General features: G+C 40.3%; 1 protein-coding gene and 1 pseudogene across 1 annotated transcript in view; both read left to right on the top strand.

Annotated features, from left to right (window-relative positions):
- Nucleotides 1–1,540: 1,540 nt before the first annotated feature.
- ANKDD1B (ankyrin repeat and death domain containing 1B) overlaps nt 1,541–16,077 on the top strand; it is a 56,364-nt gene continuing 41,827 nt past the window's right edge. Inside the window, 3 exon segments of the mRNA XM_044384112.3 lie at nt 1,541–1,865; nt 5,990–6,093; nt 8,883–8,981. Coding sequence (XP_044240047.2) covers nt 1,694–1,865; nt 5,990–6,093; nt 8,883–8,981 — 375 coding nt within the window. The 5' untranslated portion in view covers nt 1,541–1,693.
- On the top strand, nt 10,964–11,766 carry LOC113255197 (60S ribosomal protein L23a-like; annotated as a pseudogene).

Genomic DNA, 16,077 nt, shown 5'->3' on the forward strand with positions numbered 1-16,077 from the left:
TTTATTTTTTAAAATAATGTATCATTTTGAAAAGTAGTACTACATTTGAACATACCTGATGCTGGTAAGATTTTAATGAACTTCACAGAGAAATGGTGTTTATTTCCCTGGAGCAAAAATTGTCCTTTTATTGTATAATTAAGGGATAATCACTTTGTAATACAAAGCGAAACAGTTGGATTAACAGTTCAAGATAAACTCAAATTTATTATGGTGAGTATTGGAAACATAACTCCATTTGTTAAGGAAACCATAATATTGAACTGTTCTCCTTACAAATGTGAGGTAATTTATGACAGTCTTTTTTTTTTTAATGACAAGTCTTATTTCCTAATTATTGCTCAGAGAGACAGAAGAAAATTCAGAGGCAAATAATGTTAACCCTTCTAACCCAGTCTCTTAAGTTTTTTATGACTTCAAACTCGTAATACATTCATATACATAGAAATACATACATTGTATGTGTGTATATACATAGATATACATACGTTATATATGTGTGTACACACACAGCTTATGCCAAACCCTTGTCTATTGAATTCTGCCTACCCTTGTAGGACCTCTTGAAAATGTCCACTTCTTTTCATTCTTTTTGTCAAGTCCTCATCAGTTGCCTAATCTCATCCAACCCATTTCTCAGTTTTCATTAGTTTATTTCTCTTTAAACCATTTTGTGCATTTTTATAGACAATGCTCTTCTAATATTCTTATGCCTCTGTGTGTGTGCGTGTGTGTGTGTGTGTGTGTGTAAAAGGGTGGGTCAGTTCTAGAGTCAAATCTAGTTCTGTTTTATGAGGACTTAATTTTTTTTTCACTCCTAGAATGTGCTAACCTTCCTATTTGACCTCTGAAACCATCCACTGGTGTGAGATGTGCCATAGTTTTACTTTGTTTTGTTTTGTAATGCATCAAACCCACTGTGCTTGGGTGTGGTGGATTCAGGGCAGAGTCCTGGTTGTCCTTCAATATTCTACTTCTTAATATTATTAGAATATTATTTTAGCTAGGCACATGGTTGCCTAGAATCCTGTATTTAATCAATTTTTTGTTTCATAAACCACTAAGAAGAAAATAATTCCTAGGATGGGGAGTCCAATAGGTTATGGCTGGGTTAAAATGGGATATCAAAGGGGAGCCTTGGTGGCTCAGTCTGTTAAGCGTCTGACTTTTGGTTTTGGCTGCGGTCATGATCTCAGGATCCTGAAATCGGGCCCCACCTGGGTCTCACGCTTATTGGGGAGTCTGCTTAAGATTGTCTCCCTCTTCCTCCACCCCTCCCGCACTCGTGCTCTCTCTCTCTCTCTCTGAAACAAAATCTTTAAAAAATAAAATGGAATACCAAGGTTTACACCTTCAGAGAAGAATTTGAGAGTCTTACTTTATTCAAAAGAAAATTCTGGAAGCCCATTTAGAAATGATTTAATATTGAAGTTCTCATAGTGGTGTTATAAAGCCAGTCTCGGCGTTTCTCAAAGTTGTACAAAGAACTCAAGTGTGAGCTGGGCGTTGTCTCAGAGCGCTTTCCCTCAGGTGAAACGAGATCCTAAGACCGCACAGGCCACACCTGCAGGTGGTCCCTCCCCGGCGGCCGAGCTGGGCGGGGCAGGAGAACCGGGGCCAGCTGACAGGACGCCGCAGGGAAGAGGCCGCGGCCCCACCGTGCCTTCCCGCTTTCTGCGGGCGCCGGGCACAGATGGACCCCTCCCCAAGCCTCCCGGGTCGCCGGGCGGCCGCGAGGGAGCTGCAAATGGCGGCCGCGGCCGTGAAGGGCCTTCGGGTAGACCTGAGGGGTGCGGCGGGCCGGCCCTGGGTCCCGAAGCGGGAGGGGCCTCGAGAGGACGAGGCGGCGGCGGGCCACGAGCTCTGTGAGTTCGAGGAGGCGGGCTGCAGACCGCGCGGTGGCGACGCCGGGGGGCAGGGGCGGGGGGCGGCCGGGCAGGGCGGCGGGGGCTCGTGTGGAAGGTGCGGCGGCGCCGCCTCAGGACGCCGCGGGAGCTGGGCGCCCACGCTCCGCCGCCGCATCAGCTGTGCGCTGGTTTGCCCCTTGGCGCTCCCGGCCCCCGGCCCAAGTTTTGACTCAGGCTGTTTTATTTCAGGTGAAACCTGTACTGTGGTTGGAAGGAAGGAGCTGCTCTTTCAGCTTAAGGAAGAGGGTTTTTGAAGAAATGATTAAGCCCTATTGCAAATAAGGAAAGGAGTTTCAGGTGGTGTTATCTCCTCTATCCTGACTCACGCAGTGATTTACAGTGTGACTTTGAATCACTTCATCTTTCTGTGCTTAGGTTTTTAAAGCATGGGATGGGTCTTCTGTGCCTCTTTGAGAATGAACTTAGAGCATAAACTGAGGGACATTGTTAAAGTTTGTCTTCGAAAGTTGAGAATGATTTCAAAGCAGTTAACAGCACCAGTTCCTTAACAGTGTTCAATTAGTTCATCCATCCGTCCGTTCATACATCTAGAAATATTCTCAAGAGTTTACGGTTTACTAGACGTATTTTAGGTGTGAATATGCAGAGAGAGCATGACTGTCCAAGTTCTGGTTTGGGTGGAGGGATGAAAGATGGTAAAACAAGTGAGCGAGTAAGTGAGGAAGATCTTTTAAGGTAGTGATAATTGCTGTGGTGGCCACATAGCCCAACCCCAGCTCCTGTGTTTTCTTCTAAAAGGTTTATAGGTTTATGTTTTACATTTACATCTGTGATCTGTTTTGAGTTAATTTGTATATAAGGTATGAAGTTTACATCAAGGTTCAAATTTTTTTGTTTGGACATCCTGTTTCAACCAAAATTTTGGTTTCTCTTTGTTGATGCCAGTATATAGAAATATGATTGATTTTCATGTGTTATCATCGTGTCCTACAACTTTGCTAAACTCATTTATTAGTTCTGTAGCTGCTTTGTACATTCCTTTGGGGTTTTATCTGGAGATAATCAAATTGCTTGCAACTAGACTAGAGACACTTTGATTTCTTGCCAATCTGTACGCCTTTTAATTTATTTTACTGCTATACTGTACTGGCTTCCAGCACAATGTTTAGAAGAGTGAGAGTGGACATTTCCGTTTGTTCCTGAGCAAAGGAAGCATTGAAACTTTTATGATTATGATGTTAGCTGTCAGTTTTTTGTACATGTTCTTTATCAGGTTGAGGAAGTTCCCTTCTATTCCCACTTTGCTGGAGGGGTTTTTGTTTTTGTTTTTAGTCATAAATGGATGTTGAATTTTTTTAAATGCTAAAATGTTATCAATTGATCGTGTAGTTTTTCTTCTTTAGACTACTTGTATGGTAGACTACACTGCTTGGTTTTCAAATAGTGAACTAGTCTTGTGTTCTCAGGATAAACCTCACTTGGTGTGTTATACTTTTTATGTATCACTGGATTTGATTTGATAATGTTACTCGAGGAGTTCTGATCTATGTTGATGAGGGATATTGGTTTGTAGTTTTCTATTCTTACCATGTCTTTGGTTCTAGAATGAAGGAAATGCTGATCTCATAAGATGGGAAGTTTTTCCTCTTGTCTGTTATGGAAGAGATGGTATAGATTTGGTGTTATTCTTTATATGTTGGGTAGAATTCACTAGTGAAACTATCTGAGCATGAGGATTTCTTTCTTCTTTTTTAAAAATGCACATCGAGAATGTTTTTTAAGGGCATGAAGATTTCTTTTTAAATTATTTTAAATTACAAATTCCATTCCTTTATTAGTTATAGTATTATTCAGGTTATCTATATAATCTTGAATAAATTTGGATAGTTTGTGGTTTTCAAGAAATTAGAAATGATTTAGAAATGATCTGTCAAATAAATAAAATCTTTAAAAAAGAAAAAAAAAACATGTACAGAAACATAAGAGGCCCATGAATATTTGTCTCCCAGTACCGAGCTGATTGAGGCACTGCCATCGTGTGACCCTTTGCATTAGTTTGCTAGGGATGCTGTAATAAAGTAAGCTGGGTGGCTTAAACAAAAAGATTTGTCTCAGTTTTTGAGTCTAGAAATCCTAGATCAAGATGTTAGCAGAATTAGTTTCCCCTTAGACCTCTTTCCTTGTTTTTTCGTTGGCCATCTCCTCCCGGTGTCTCCGTGTGGTCTTTCATGTGTCATATCTGTATCCAAATTTCCTCTAAGGACACCACTCATATTGGATTAGAGCCCACCCTAATGACCTCATTTTAATTACTTTCTGAAAGACCCTATCGCCAAATATAGTCACATTTTGAGGTACTGGGGGTTAAAACTTCAACATGTAAATTTTGAGGGATTACGGTCCATCTACAACACTGCAGCATTTAAACACATGGCTTCCAGGGTTGATTAAACGGGAAGAGAGCACCTGGAAGGTGACACAGGAGTTTTTCATCAACTCTGTCCCAAGTAATGTACCATAGTTTCAGCTTTCAATCCAGGGGACCGACCTGACCTTCACTGCACCCAGACTGGGATGTGTACATATCCATGTATTCAGATAGGAGGGGAGAACCAGATATGGATGAGCACTAGCCTTGTCTCAGCACAGTTGTGTGTTTTTCTCCAGTACTCTTCAGCTGTTCAGGTGCAGAAACGGAACAGATAGCAGCTGGGTTTAGTCTCAGAATTAGGATTCTGCCAGCTGGGCTGACGAGGAGAGAGAGTGGCAAGGGAGGTAAAGGTGTTTGTATAGAAGCAATTTCAGATGTGGATCTAAACTGGGTGAGGGGTGGAGTAAGGGGATAAGGGATGAATAATAGGAAAAGCTGATAAGAACAGTAGATTGGAGGACTTGATGAGGTTGCAGAATTTCAGGACTGGGAGAACTAGAGCAGTTGAGTGGGATGGATGTGGTGGTGGTCAGACGGTGGGATTCTTAAAGATGTCAGAGGTAATGTAGTTTTTGGTATTGATGTCAAGAGTATGTTGAAATTGGGTGGCTGAGACCAGGTGGAGCGAAGATTATTCTACATGAGGGAGTCAGAGAACTGGGAGACCAGGGTGTGGGATTTGTCATCTGTGTGGATGTTGAAGTCATTTAGAGTGGGAACCACAGGAGAAGGCAAGAGGGGGATCCAGGTGATAGAAAGAATGAATGTGTATTTCTCCCATGAAGATACTCTTGGTCTTTGATTAGACTTGATAGTATTCTAGAGTCTTTGGCAGCTTGTGTTGTTGTTGTTGTTGTTATTATTATTATTGGGAAACTACTTGGCAACACATCCACAAAACCTCTCTTAGAGGGCTTTCTTTTTAGAGATGGTCTCTTGTTGATTTCAGATCATTCCAGTTCTGACTTTATCCCCCAATATTGTCGTTGTCCCCTGAAAGCCCCCCAGTTCCCCTGCTTATTAAAAAAACTCAATAAATCCCGAAATATTTTTCTAGGCTAGTTAATAAACCCTGCCACGGGAATGTGTATATGTGTTTTAATATGTAATGTTTATAGTAGGTATGAATCTGCTTCTATCTCTTTTTAAATAAATGAAAATAAAACATGTTCATCCCTTTTAGCCTTTGTGTATGTTTATGTGATGTGCTACATTTAAATGATTTGTTTCTGCTGGCCTGGCATCTGCAGCAGTTTCTGCAGACAACAGTTTTATCTCTGTAAACTTGTATGGAGCATTTGGGCTCCTGCCTGTCTAATCTTATACAGACATTTTATTAAAGAAAAAAAAAAACCCAGAAAGTCCATGGCCACCCTCCGACTTCCTAGAGGCAGATACTACATTGCTGACTTCAGGGTGGTCCTTGGAAATGATGTTTTGTTTGGGACCAGGAATATTTTTAAGGGTGTGAAAACATTTGCATTGTGAACGCAAAGTGGAATCTTGATAATACAGCTCTGTAAAATATTGATGCAGAGTTCCTATGTCCAGATTGGCAGATTGTGAAAGGCTCAAGGCTGTTGTGTCAAGTTTTTAAAGTTACCAGGTTTGCCACATGAGGTTTGCTTTATTTTTTTCTTCATCCCCCTTAAATTCCTTCAGTCATGCTTGCTTGCTTGCTTGCTTTCAGTACTGCCAAACGAGAGAAGCTTTCAGAATGCTGCGAAAAGCAATAATTTGGATCTTATGGAGAAGCTGTTTGAAAAGAAGGTTAACATTAATGCTGTGAACAATGTGAGTAGAAGTCACAGATGTGACAAGTGAGTACTCTAAGGGTGGTTTGGATTTATACAGTCCAACTCAAATAGTAATAAAAATGAAAATGATTGTGCTGAATGAGGTGAAGGAGAGCTCTGTTGTTGGTAATTCCAGAATGTATAAGCTAAATGTGGAATCAAGCAGAGGAGTAAGTTTTGGGTGTTTTAATTTATCTTATCAGAGGGGAAATATACAGTCACTATGTGCATCTGTGCAAAGTCTGTGTGTGGGCAGTAAAGCCAATGGTGAAGGTTATGGGCCTGGACTTGATCCTGGATTGCAGCCTGTGGATCACTGGCCTCACACATTCTGGAAAGGCAGAACATATTTTGCTTCATGGTTTCGTCACAGCTTTCTCTCCAGGGATGTCCTTTGTTGTTTGCCCTCCAAATTTAAAAATCCAAAGGAGCGTGGGTTTGTATTTTATCAGTTTTGAAATATAGTGCCTTTGCATGCTGGGCCTTTTCTAAAACCTGGCTCTTACTTTATTGTTCTTCAAGTGCCTGGGTTTAGGAGAGAAGTCTACCACTAGAAATATGAATTTCCAACTACTTGATTTTGTAGAGATTTCCTGACAGCTTTTCAGGGCAAGGTTTATCAAAGCGGACAGGTTTGGGGCTGTGTTAATTGCTTAGGGCAATCTGTGCAGTGGATCAAGGATGGGGTAACAGAGGTGGATTTAATGCTAAATGAAGGATAAGCTTTAGTGTCCCTACTTGCACAGACCCCTTCCAAGGCACTGGGGAGGGCTCTAGCAATGTGTTCTCATGCTTATATGGTTTTGTAAAATCTAAAAAAGTAAAGAAAGTTTAATTGCCATCAGTTCAGCTTTTTGACAATGGCTTTAAAGAGGGCTCCCTAAAGAGTGTAGACTTTACGTTCCACAACACATAGATCTGTCCCAGACAGTGAGGTCAAAGTCATGCATCATATGCAGTGGAAGGATGTTTACTGGTTGTGCATGTGTATATGTGAGAGGTATATGTTTGCGTGTGTATGGAAATCTATGTGTCTGTTGTATGCATGTGTATGTCTGATGTGTTATGGTTATATATAGTATTCATTGTCCATAGGTATCCTAGAAAGAGTAGAAAATAGCAAAATTTTGCAGCATAACAATTTTACAAACCAAACAAAAACAGAAACAAAAAGGAAAGGAATCAGGAAGGAAGGGAGTAAAAAGAAACAAGTAAGCAGGGGCTTTTGAAAGTAATATCTAGATAAATTGTTGAATAAGTAAAGCAATAATCATTTTTCCAAATAGCTGGAAATAGATTCTCTAATGTACTTTTATAATAATTTAAAATTTTTTCACATAAAACTTTCTGATATTTTATTTTTTAAAATATTTATTTATTTGAGAGAGAGAGAATGCATAGAGGGAGAGAGAGAGGAAGAAGCAGACTCCCCACCGAGCAGAGAGCTCCACGTGGGGCTCGATCCCAGGACCCCGGGATCATGACCCAAGCTGAAGGCAGATGCTTAACCAACTGAGCCACTCAGGCACCCCAAGACTTTCTGATATTTTAAACTGTATTTTTATGTTAAAGTCTTTAGAGAGATTTAATGCTAAATGAAGCATCATTTAGGGCACAATTGGGGCACTTTAACATATGGTCACTGTGGCAAGATATCATCAAATCTCGATGAATTGTGTTATACTTTCTAATGACATCTCTTTTAGTTCCCTTTACAGCAAATTGTTGACATAGTTACTTGCATGAGTAACCTGAAGTAACTTTAAGGAACCTTGAAATCTGTGATGATAGAAATGAAAAAAAATATATATATATATAAGTGGTTTTATTGAATTATCTTGGATGCTGTTTTGGCTTGACATACCAGAACACAGATCTAAATTGCAGACAATATCAGGGTAGCTTATGTTTTGTCACACTTCCGTTTATCATCGGTTTTGCTACCAAGGATATCAGAGATTTAATTTTTGCAATAAGTTATTTATTTGAAACAAAGGAAGAAATCCATGTGCAGGTACCTTCTCTGGAAGCAAAAGCAGTATCTAGAATATAGGAAATCTGACACGTATTTTACTTATAAGCAAAACATCTCGTCTGAAACACAGTGAACTGTCTCTGGACATCCCAGGAGCACCTTGTTGGCTTTCCTTTGAAGCAACAGATAGTCATAGCTTTCTTTTTCTGTGTCTGCATTGTTCTTTTCTTTTCTCTTTTCTTTCTTTCTTTCTTTCTTTCTTTCTTTCTTTCTTTCTTTCTTTCATTCTGAAGCAGTTTAAGTAAAATAAACAATACAAAAAATTACGGAAGAAAGACCATATACAGGTTGAACATCTAGAAAAATTTTTGTTTGCATTATCAATATATTCTAAGCAGAAAAAAATTACTATTATTAATAATTACATATGGGAGAAAATACAACTATTACTTTTTATTTATTTATTTTTAAAGATTTTATTTATTTGAGTGAGAGAGAAAACAAGTGCAGGTAAAGGGGCAGAGAGGGAGAGGGACAAGCAGACTCCCTGCTGAGCACAGAGCCTGATGCTGGGCTCGATCCCTGGACCCTGAGATCATGACCTGAGCTGAAGTCAGACGCTTAACTGAGCCACCCAGGCACCCCTACAACTTTTAGTTTTTAATGGAAATCCATTACACTGTTATAATCAATCACAGGTTATGCCATACACATATAAACATGATATAAAATTATGGCTGTTTAAGACACAGGAATCAAAAAGAGGCTAAATATCAATTAGATGACTGAAAACACAAATTATGTTTCCTCAGATGAACCGCAGAGCCCTGCATTTTGCGGTGGGGACAAATCATTTATCTGCGGTGGATTTCTTGCTTAATCACAAGGCAAGAGTGGATGTTGCTGATAAGGTAAGCTCATCTTCATTTGGTAGAATGGATTGGAGCATAACCAGTGTATGGGGAAAATCTGGCACTTCAGTTATCTTTTCTTCACAAACACACAGAATATTTCCAAATTCAGTTTTCACTTTGGAAAGATCTCTTTAGGGTGTGTTTGGTAACTAAATTGTTTACCCATTACCTGTAGGACTTAGGCTTTTGCTTATTTTCTCATATTGACCTTATGGCCAGTAATATGCATTTGTAACAATAAGGTGGTTGCCTATAGTATAATTTGGGACATGGAGGACAGAAGCTAACTGGCCTCAGGGACAGTAAGTCTTGAATTTGCTGTGTGAACTCTAATAAAGCTTATTAAGTACATACTATGTCCTGGGCACTAGTCTTAGGACTTTGATATTTAGTGCCCAATCTTGTCTCCCAACCTTGCAAGAAAAGTGTTACTAAAAATACACAGTTTTCATATGAAGAGCCTAACACAGAGAGGTTAAATATCTTGCCCAAAGAATTGCATCTAAGAAGGGATGAAGGCAGGCTTTGAACATGGTTTACCTGGTTCCAGAGACCATGCTGTTACCCCCAAAGCAGCTTAACTATTTGTCTGCCTTGATATCAAAATCCACCCTAAGGATTTTCTCCCTACTTTTCCCAATTTCACTTACTACTTTACCATGGTGCAAGAAAATCACTTGGGCTGGATCTACCCAATATCACATCATCATCTCCAGTGGGAATGAAAGATGATGGCCTTGGTTTTTAGAATCCTATGGACCGTGGCTCCTGGTTCTTAGTTAATCAAATGGGCCATTGTTCTTAAAGTGTTCAGAAGGTTTTCACACGGCTATTGTATTTTCTGTCTGGATTGACTTGTTGGAAGATAAAGCTCTGTACCGCTTTACTTTCATTCTTCCAGGGCCTGGGTTTAGACTGTGCTTAGTAAATCTTTGGAAGATGATGAATGAAGTCAGATCAAATCAGTTGGTCATCTTATTGGTTTTTTGTTTTGTTTTGTTTTGTTTTTTTGGTGTAGACATGGCCTAGACATGATAATGATGAATTTGTTTTACCAGTGGGGCACATCCTTCTCCATTTTATTCCTCTGAGATTGGTGGGCAAGTTAATTGATATAGAATCAGAATGAAGAAGTACCCCTTACTAAAAATTGGCACCAAAAGCACCCCAATTTTGTGAGGGTAATAAGTTGTATTATGGTTATTGTACTTAACATGTTATTTGGGTCTGGAAATTGTTATTTGATTATTTTGCAATGTTAGTTAGCCTACAAAAGATGATTTGGTGATAGACCTGATTGCCAGGGGCGCCTGGGTGGCTCAGTCGTTAAGCATCTGCCTTCGGCTCGGGTCATGATCCCAGTGTTCTGGGATCGAGCCCTGCGTCGGGCTCCCTGCTCAGTGGGAAGGCTGATTCTCCCGCTCCCACTTCCCCTGCTTGTGTTCCCTCTCTCGCTGCCTCTCTCTCTGTCAAATAAATAAATAAAATCTAAAAAAAAAAAAAAGACCGGATTGCCATCAGTCTATTCTTATTTTGATGTTGAAACCCTGATATAGTAACTTTTTAATTTTTAAATTGACCATACAATTTTCTTTCTTTTTGGTGTACACTTCTATGAATTTTAATGCATGTATAGATTCATGGAGTCACCACCATAATCAAAATACAGAACAGTTGCATCACCCAGAAAATTTCCTCATGCTGCATCTTTGTAGTCAAACATTTACCCACCCCGGAAACCACTGACCTCTTCTCCATCTCCATAATTTGCCTTTTTGAGAATGCTGCATAAATGATATCATGTAACATAACCTTTTGACACTGGCTTCTTCACTCAGCTGAATCTCTCTGAGATTTACTCATACGCATCACTAATTCCTCCCTTTTTATTGCCGAATAGTATTTCAGTATATAGATGTGCCACAGGTTTATTTATGCATTCACCTGTTAAGGACATTAGAGTTGTCTCCAATTTTTGACTATTACAAATAAAGCTGCTATCACTTTCATGAAGATGGTGCTAAGGGCTAAGAAGGAAGCCCCTGCCCCTCCCAAAGGTGAAGCCAAAGCAAAGAGTTTGAAGGCCAAGAAAGCAGTGCTGAAAGGCATCCACAGTCACAAACAAAAGATGATCTGTACATGACCTACCTTCTGATGGCCCATGACACTGCATCTCCAAAGGCAGCCCAAATATCCTCGGAAGAGCGCCTCCAGGAGAAACAGGCTTGACTGCTATGCCATCATCAGGTTCCCCCTGACTACCGAGTCAGGCATGAAGAAAACAGAAGACAGCAACACACTTGTGTTCCTTGTGGATGTCAAGACCAACAAGCACCAGATCAAACAGTCTGTGAAGAAGCTCTACGATATTGACAGGGCCAAGGTCAACACCTTGATCAGGCCCGATGGATAGAAGAAGGCCTATGTTCAACTGGCTCCTGACGATGATGCTTTGGATATTGCCAACAAAATTGGAGTTATCTAAATTGAATCCGGCTGGCTAAATCTAAATGTAAATTTTTTCACAAACAACAACAACAAAACAAAGGTGCTATCAACATTTGTGTACCGGTTTTATGTAGGCATAGGTTTTCTTTTCTCTAGTATGAAGCCCTAGGAGTGAGATTACTGGGTGGTATAGTAAGCTGTATACAAGAAGCTGCCAGACTGTTTTCTTTAGTGGCTGTGCCTTGCATTCCCAGCAGCAGTGTAACAGAACTCCATTTGTCCCACATCCTCATGGGCTCTTGTAGCTTTCATGTTTGCTCCTCAATGTTTGCCTTTCTAATGCATATATATTGGCATCTCATTGTGATTTTAATTTGCATTTCTTTAATGGCTAAGGATATCGAGCAACTTTCTTGTGTTATTTACCATTTGTATATTTTCTTTGGTGATGTGTCTATTCAAATCTTTTGAGCATTTTTTTAATAAGGTTGTTTGTTTTCTTACTGTTGAGTTTTGAGAGTTCTTTATATATTCCGGATACAAGTCTTTTGTTATATCTGTGATTTGCAAATATTTTCTCATACTCTGTAGTTTATCTTTTAACAGAGCAAAAGTTTTAAATTTTGATGAAGTGCAACTTACCTGCATTTTAAAAATGAATCTGGGTGTTGTGTTATATCTAAGAATGACTTGCCTAACTTGTCATGAAGATTTTCTCATATTTTCCTTGTAAAATTTTTAGAGTTGTGTGTTTTACATTTAGATCTATGGCCATTTTGAGTTACTTTAAGTATAATGTATGAGGAATAGGTCAAGGTTCTTTTTTTTCTTGCATAGAATTGACCAGTTTCTTCACCATTTGACACCAGTGTCACTTCAGTTTTCAACACTTTTGCAGTGCTCTTTGGACTTGCCCCACGGGTGCACCATCCAGGGCTGGTCTGAGATCTGGGCAGTGGTTTGCCCCATAGGTCAGCATTCCAGGCCTTTGTCATGCTGTGTAGGGTCTGGTCTAGGTACAGATAGGGGTGAGGCCACACACACCGCTTTATGCGCTCATTCTCTCGAGCTTCCACCTCTCCAGCATCATCACCCCCGCATCCCCCAGCTACAGGGCCCCTCTTCCCCTTTTCCTGGTGTTCCGACTAGAAAGTCAGGGGTGTGGTCTCTGAGCTCAGCTGTCTGCTTCCCACCATTAGGTCTGCCTCTGGGGGACTGAGGGCGGAAAATAAGCAGCATGGGTCCCCAATCCATCCACTCTTCTGACCACAGTTCCTTTGGTCCGAGAGGATTTCTCTGTCAGTTTTAGATGCTTGCCCAGTTGGTGCTGTTGCTACCCCTTCTACCACAGGGTTCCAGCTTTGGGAGTGAGGCATGCCTGGGACAGGGCCAGAAGAGAATAAAGAAACAGTATTTCCCCTACTTTGTCCTGTAGGGGCCCCCTTCTGCTCCTTAGACCAGAAAGAGAGGGCTTCTCTTGGAGTTCTTTCTCTGCCCAGAGCACACTTCTGTGACTTACATGGCCTTGAGTTCAAGCTGGAAGGTATGGAAGGAAAAAAACAAAAACCAAATCAGGAAACCCTTTTTGTTTATATTTGGAGTTTTGGTTTACTTCCCAATCTACCTGTTACCATTTACTTCTCAGAGTCCTCAAACAGCTACTCCATGCATTCTGTCTGGAGATTTTAGTCACATTTGGTGAGAGAGACAGTGTACTTCATTCTATCCCAAATCTTTAACATACTAAAAAGAATTGGAAAGAATTGTACAATAAACACTTACGCATCCATTGCCCAGGTTGATAGCATCTTTTCTTTTAAACAGCATGTCTGAGGATCGCCATGTTTCTAATATATTAAATACACTACTGGTTTCTGTCAGGGTATAAGTCAGTTGTTCCTGAAGTGATGAAGAGATGTTCTACCACCTTATTCTCTTTGAGGCTTTTCCAAACATACATTTGGAAGCTCACATCAGCTTTTTTGTAGCTTGTCCTTGTGAGAAAGAAATGCTGTCAGGTGGGAAATATAGTATCGTGTGTGTGTGTGTGTGTGTGTATTTATGTTCCAGATGTGTCTCTGTACTCCACCTTGAAAGTCTCACTAAGTTTAATATTTCTATAACTAACTTAATTATTCACAGTGGCATTAAAACATAACTAATAAAATGCTTTTTATAATTCAAGCAATGCTGTGTTTGGTCAAACTTTCTTTATCTGGGTCATGAGCCCTGAGTTTGACTTGGCAGATCTGTCTTCTAAGTTCTAACACCTGTTTGCAAAGAGCCAAAAATTGAACACCTTCACCATCAGTATTTATTCATTGCCTTCTGTGGGTAAGTCTCAATGCCAACTACTGGGGATTTAATAGCATTTATGTTCTTATTACTCAAAGTGTTGTCCTGAGGCCGGAAACACTGGCATTACCTGGGAGCTTGACATGCAGAATCCCAGACCCCACCCCAGACCTCCTGCATCAGACTCTGTGACTTAATAAGATCCCCAGGTGGTTGTGTCAGGAAGCACTGGCATGAGATACAATCCTGCTTTGAGGGTGTGCAGTCTATTAAAGGAGCAAGAACCAAGACCATCAACAGAAGGTATCTTTTAAGGTATTGCAAGCTAAGGATCAAATGCATGGCCCGGGTGCTGAGAGCTCCAGGTTCAAAGTCGGTGGCATCTCTGAATCTTGGGAACAGTTGTTAAATGGAGGCTCTTACTCCAGACATGCATCAGGGATCCCAGGTGGAGAGCAGGCGGTGCATAGAGGGTAATGACAGGCATCAGCTCTCAGAGCTTCTTATCTCTGGGCAGGTACTCCAGTGCATGTGCTCCTCAGGGGAAGCTACTGACCTTCTCACTTAGGACCACACTGGTGATATGGACAGATCGTCCCTGACTGTGGGCCTTTTACACTTTACAGAGCATTCCGTAGAACTGTGAGTGTAATCCATGACACATGCTCACAGCCTGTCCTAGGCATGTCAGTTTCATGTCACAAGACATAGTTTTATGAACATTTTTTTGTGGGGAAATTAACATCTGTGAACAAGGATTCTTTGCCTCTGAGGAATGTTGGCTTCACTTGGAATATATAGCTTCACAGTTTCCTGTTGTTGGCAGTTTGAATTCCTGACTCTTGGATTTTATGATTAGTGTTTAAAATCTTTCAGTGTTGCCTGCTTTGAAATTAGGAATGACCTCTTAGGAAAAAATAGAGCACCTATCAAAGTGTGATTTATCTTCTATCAAAAATATTTCTGACCTCTTTTTTGACCATTTGTGAAACTGGATTTAGTATTTCTGAATAGAGATCATTAATTTGTGGAGAAGAGTAATTAAGGAGTGTAATTGTGTTTAGGGCACATTTCTTGAAGAACCTCAACTAGTTATTGTGCATCATTAGTCCTTGGGAAAAAGTGCAGAAATTGGTGAGCATTTTCTGCACATTGGAATTGTAAATATATAAATAGACTTAAGGAGACTAACTCACTGGGTGGTGTGGCAGCTGAAATGTAAATTTTATAGAGTACGTACATTTAAAGCAGGGTTTATCAACAGTGGCCCTATGATATTTTGGTCAAATGATTTTTTTTTTTTGTTGTGGGGGGCTGTTTGGGATTATAGGATGTTTTGCAGTATCTCTGGCTTCTACCCACTAAATGCCAATATCTCCACTTAGCCACAGAAATCAAAAGTATCTCCAGACAGCTCCAAATGTCCTCTGGGGGCAAAATTTTCCCCTCAGTTTAGAACCACTGATTTAGAATTACACCTCATTAATCTGGGACTTCCTTTTCACTTCTCCATATCTGTACTTTCCTGAGAAGAAGAGAATACATAAATGCAGTTTCTAGGGCAGCCAAAGTAAATGCCAAAAGGCAAATAAAAGTGCCCCTCACAGACCCTCCTTCCTTGGTCATATTGTATATATCTAGCAAACCGGTTTCTTGGGTTACAAACATTAGGAGATGCAAATAAGATGTGCTGAGAAGGCTTACTTTTTGGAAGGCACTTTAACAGAGCAATGGATGCTTTTATGACAGAGATAAGAGGAAACAGAAAAGCAGACAGATGAACTTACAGATCAGGAACCTGAGGCTGAGTGTTAACGAGAACACAGGACTTGAAAGTAGGAGAGCCAGATTGGAGGTCAGTTTCTTTTGACTCCACAGATGACACTCTTGTCTGCTCAATATTACTTCTCTAACTTGGGGACTAGGATGCAAGGCCCAGCTTTCCTAGTTTAGCCCCTTCCAATTCCACCTTCCTGAGACAGCCACTGTTAACTGCTGGCTGTTTCCTTTCACACTTTTCTCCTGCTCATTCATTCTACAAGTCTAACTGCCCACAGCATCCCTAACGGTCAGTAGGTCCTGATCGAGTCCCTGTCAGCCTATTTCATGCACATGTGCGTGCACATGCACACCTATGTAATTTTATAGAGAGAGAATATTTCAAATGATTTATATATAAATAGGTTTCTTTTTATAACCTCAGTCTTCTATGTTTTTCTTTTTTGTGCTCCTACCCCTTCTCCAGTAACTACATTTAACAATGCAGAATATGTGTGTTTATTTCTGCACTTTGGTTCATGCTCATATAATCATATCTATATTGCTATCGGGCATGTATCTACCTATGTGC

The sequence above is a fragment of the Ursus arctos genome, unplaced genomic scaffold (assembly GCF_023065955.2).
Source record: "Ursus arctos isolate Adak ecotype North America unplaced genomic scaffold, UrsArc2.0 scaffold_5, whole genome shotgun sequence".
Classification (NCBI taxonomy): Eukaryota; Metazoa; Chordata; class Mammalia; order Carnivora; family Ursidae; genus Ursus; species Ursus arctos.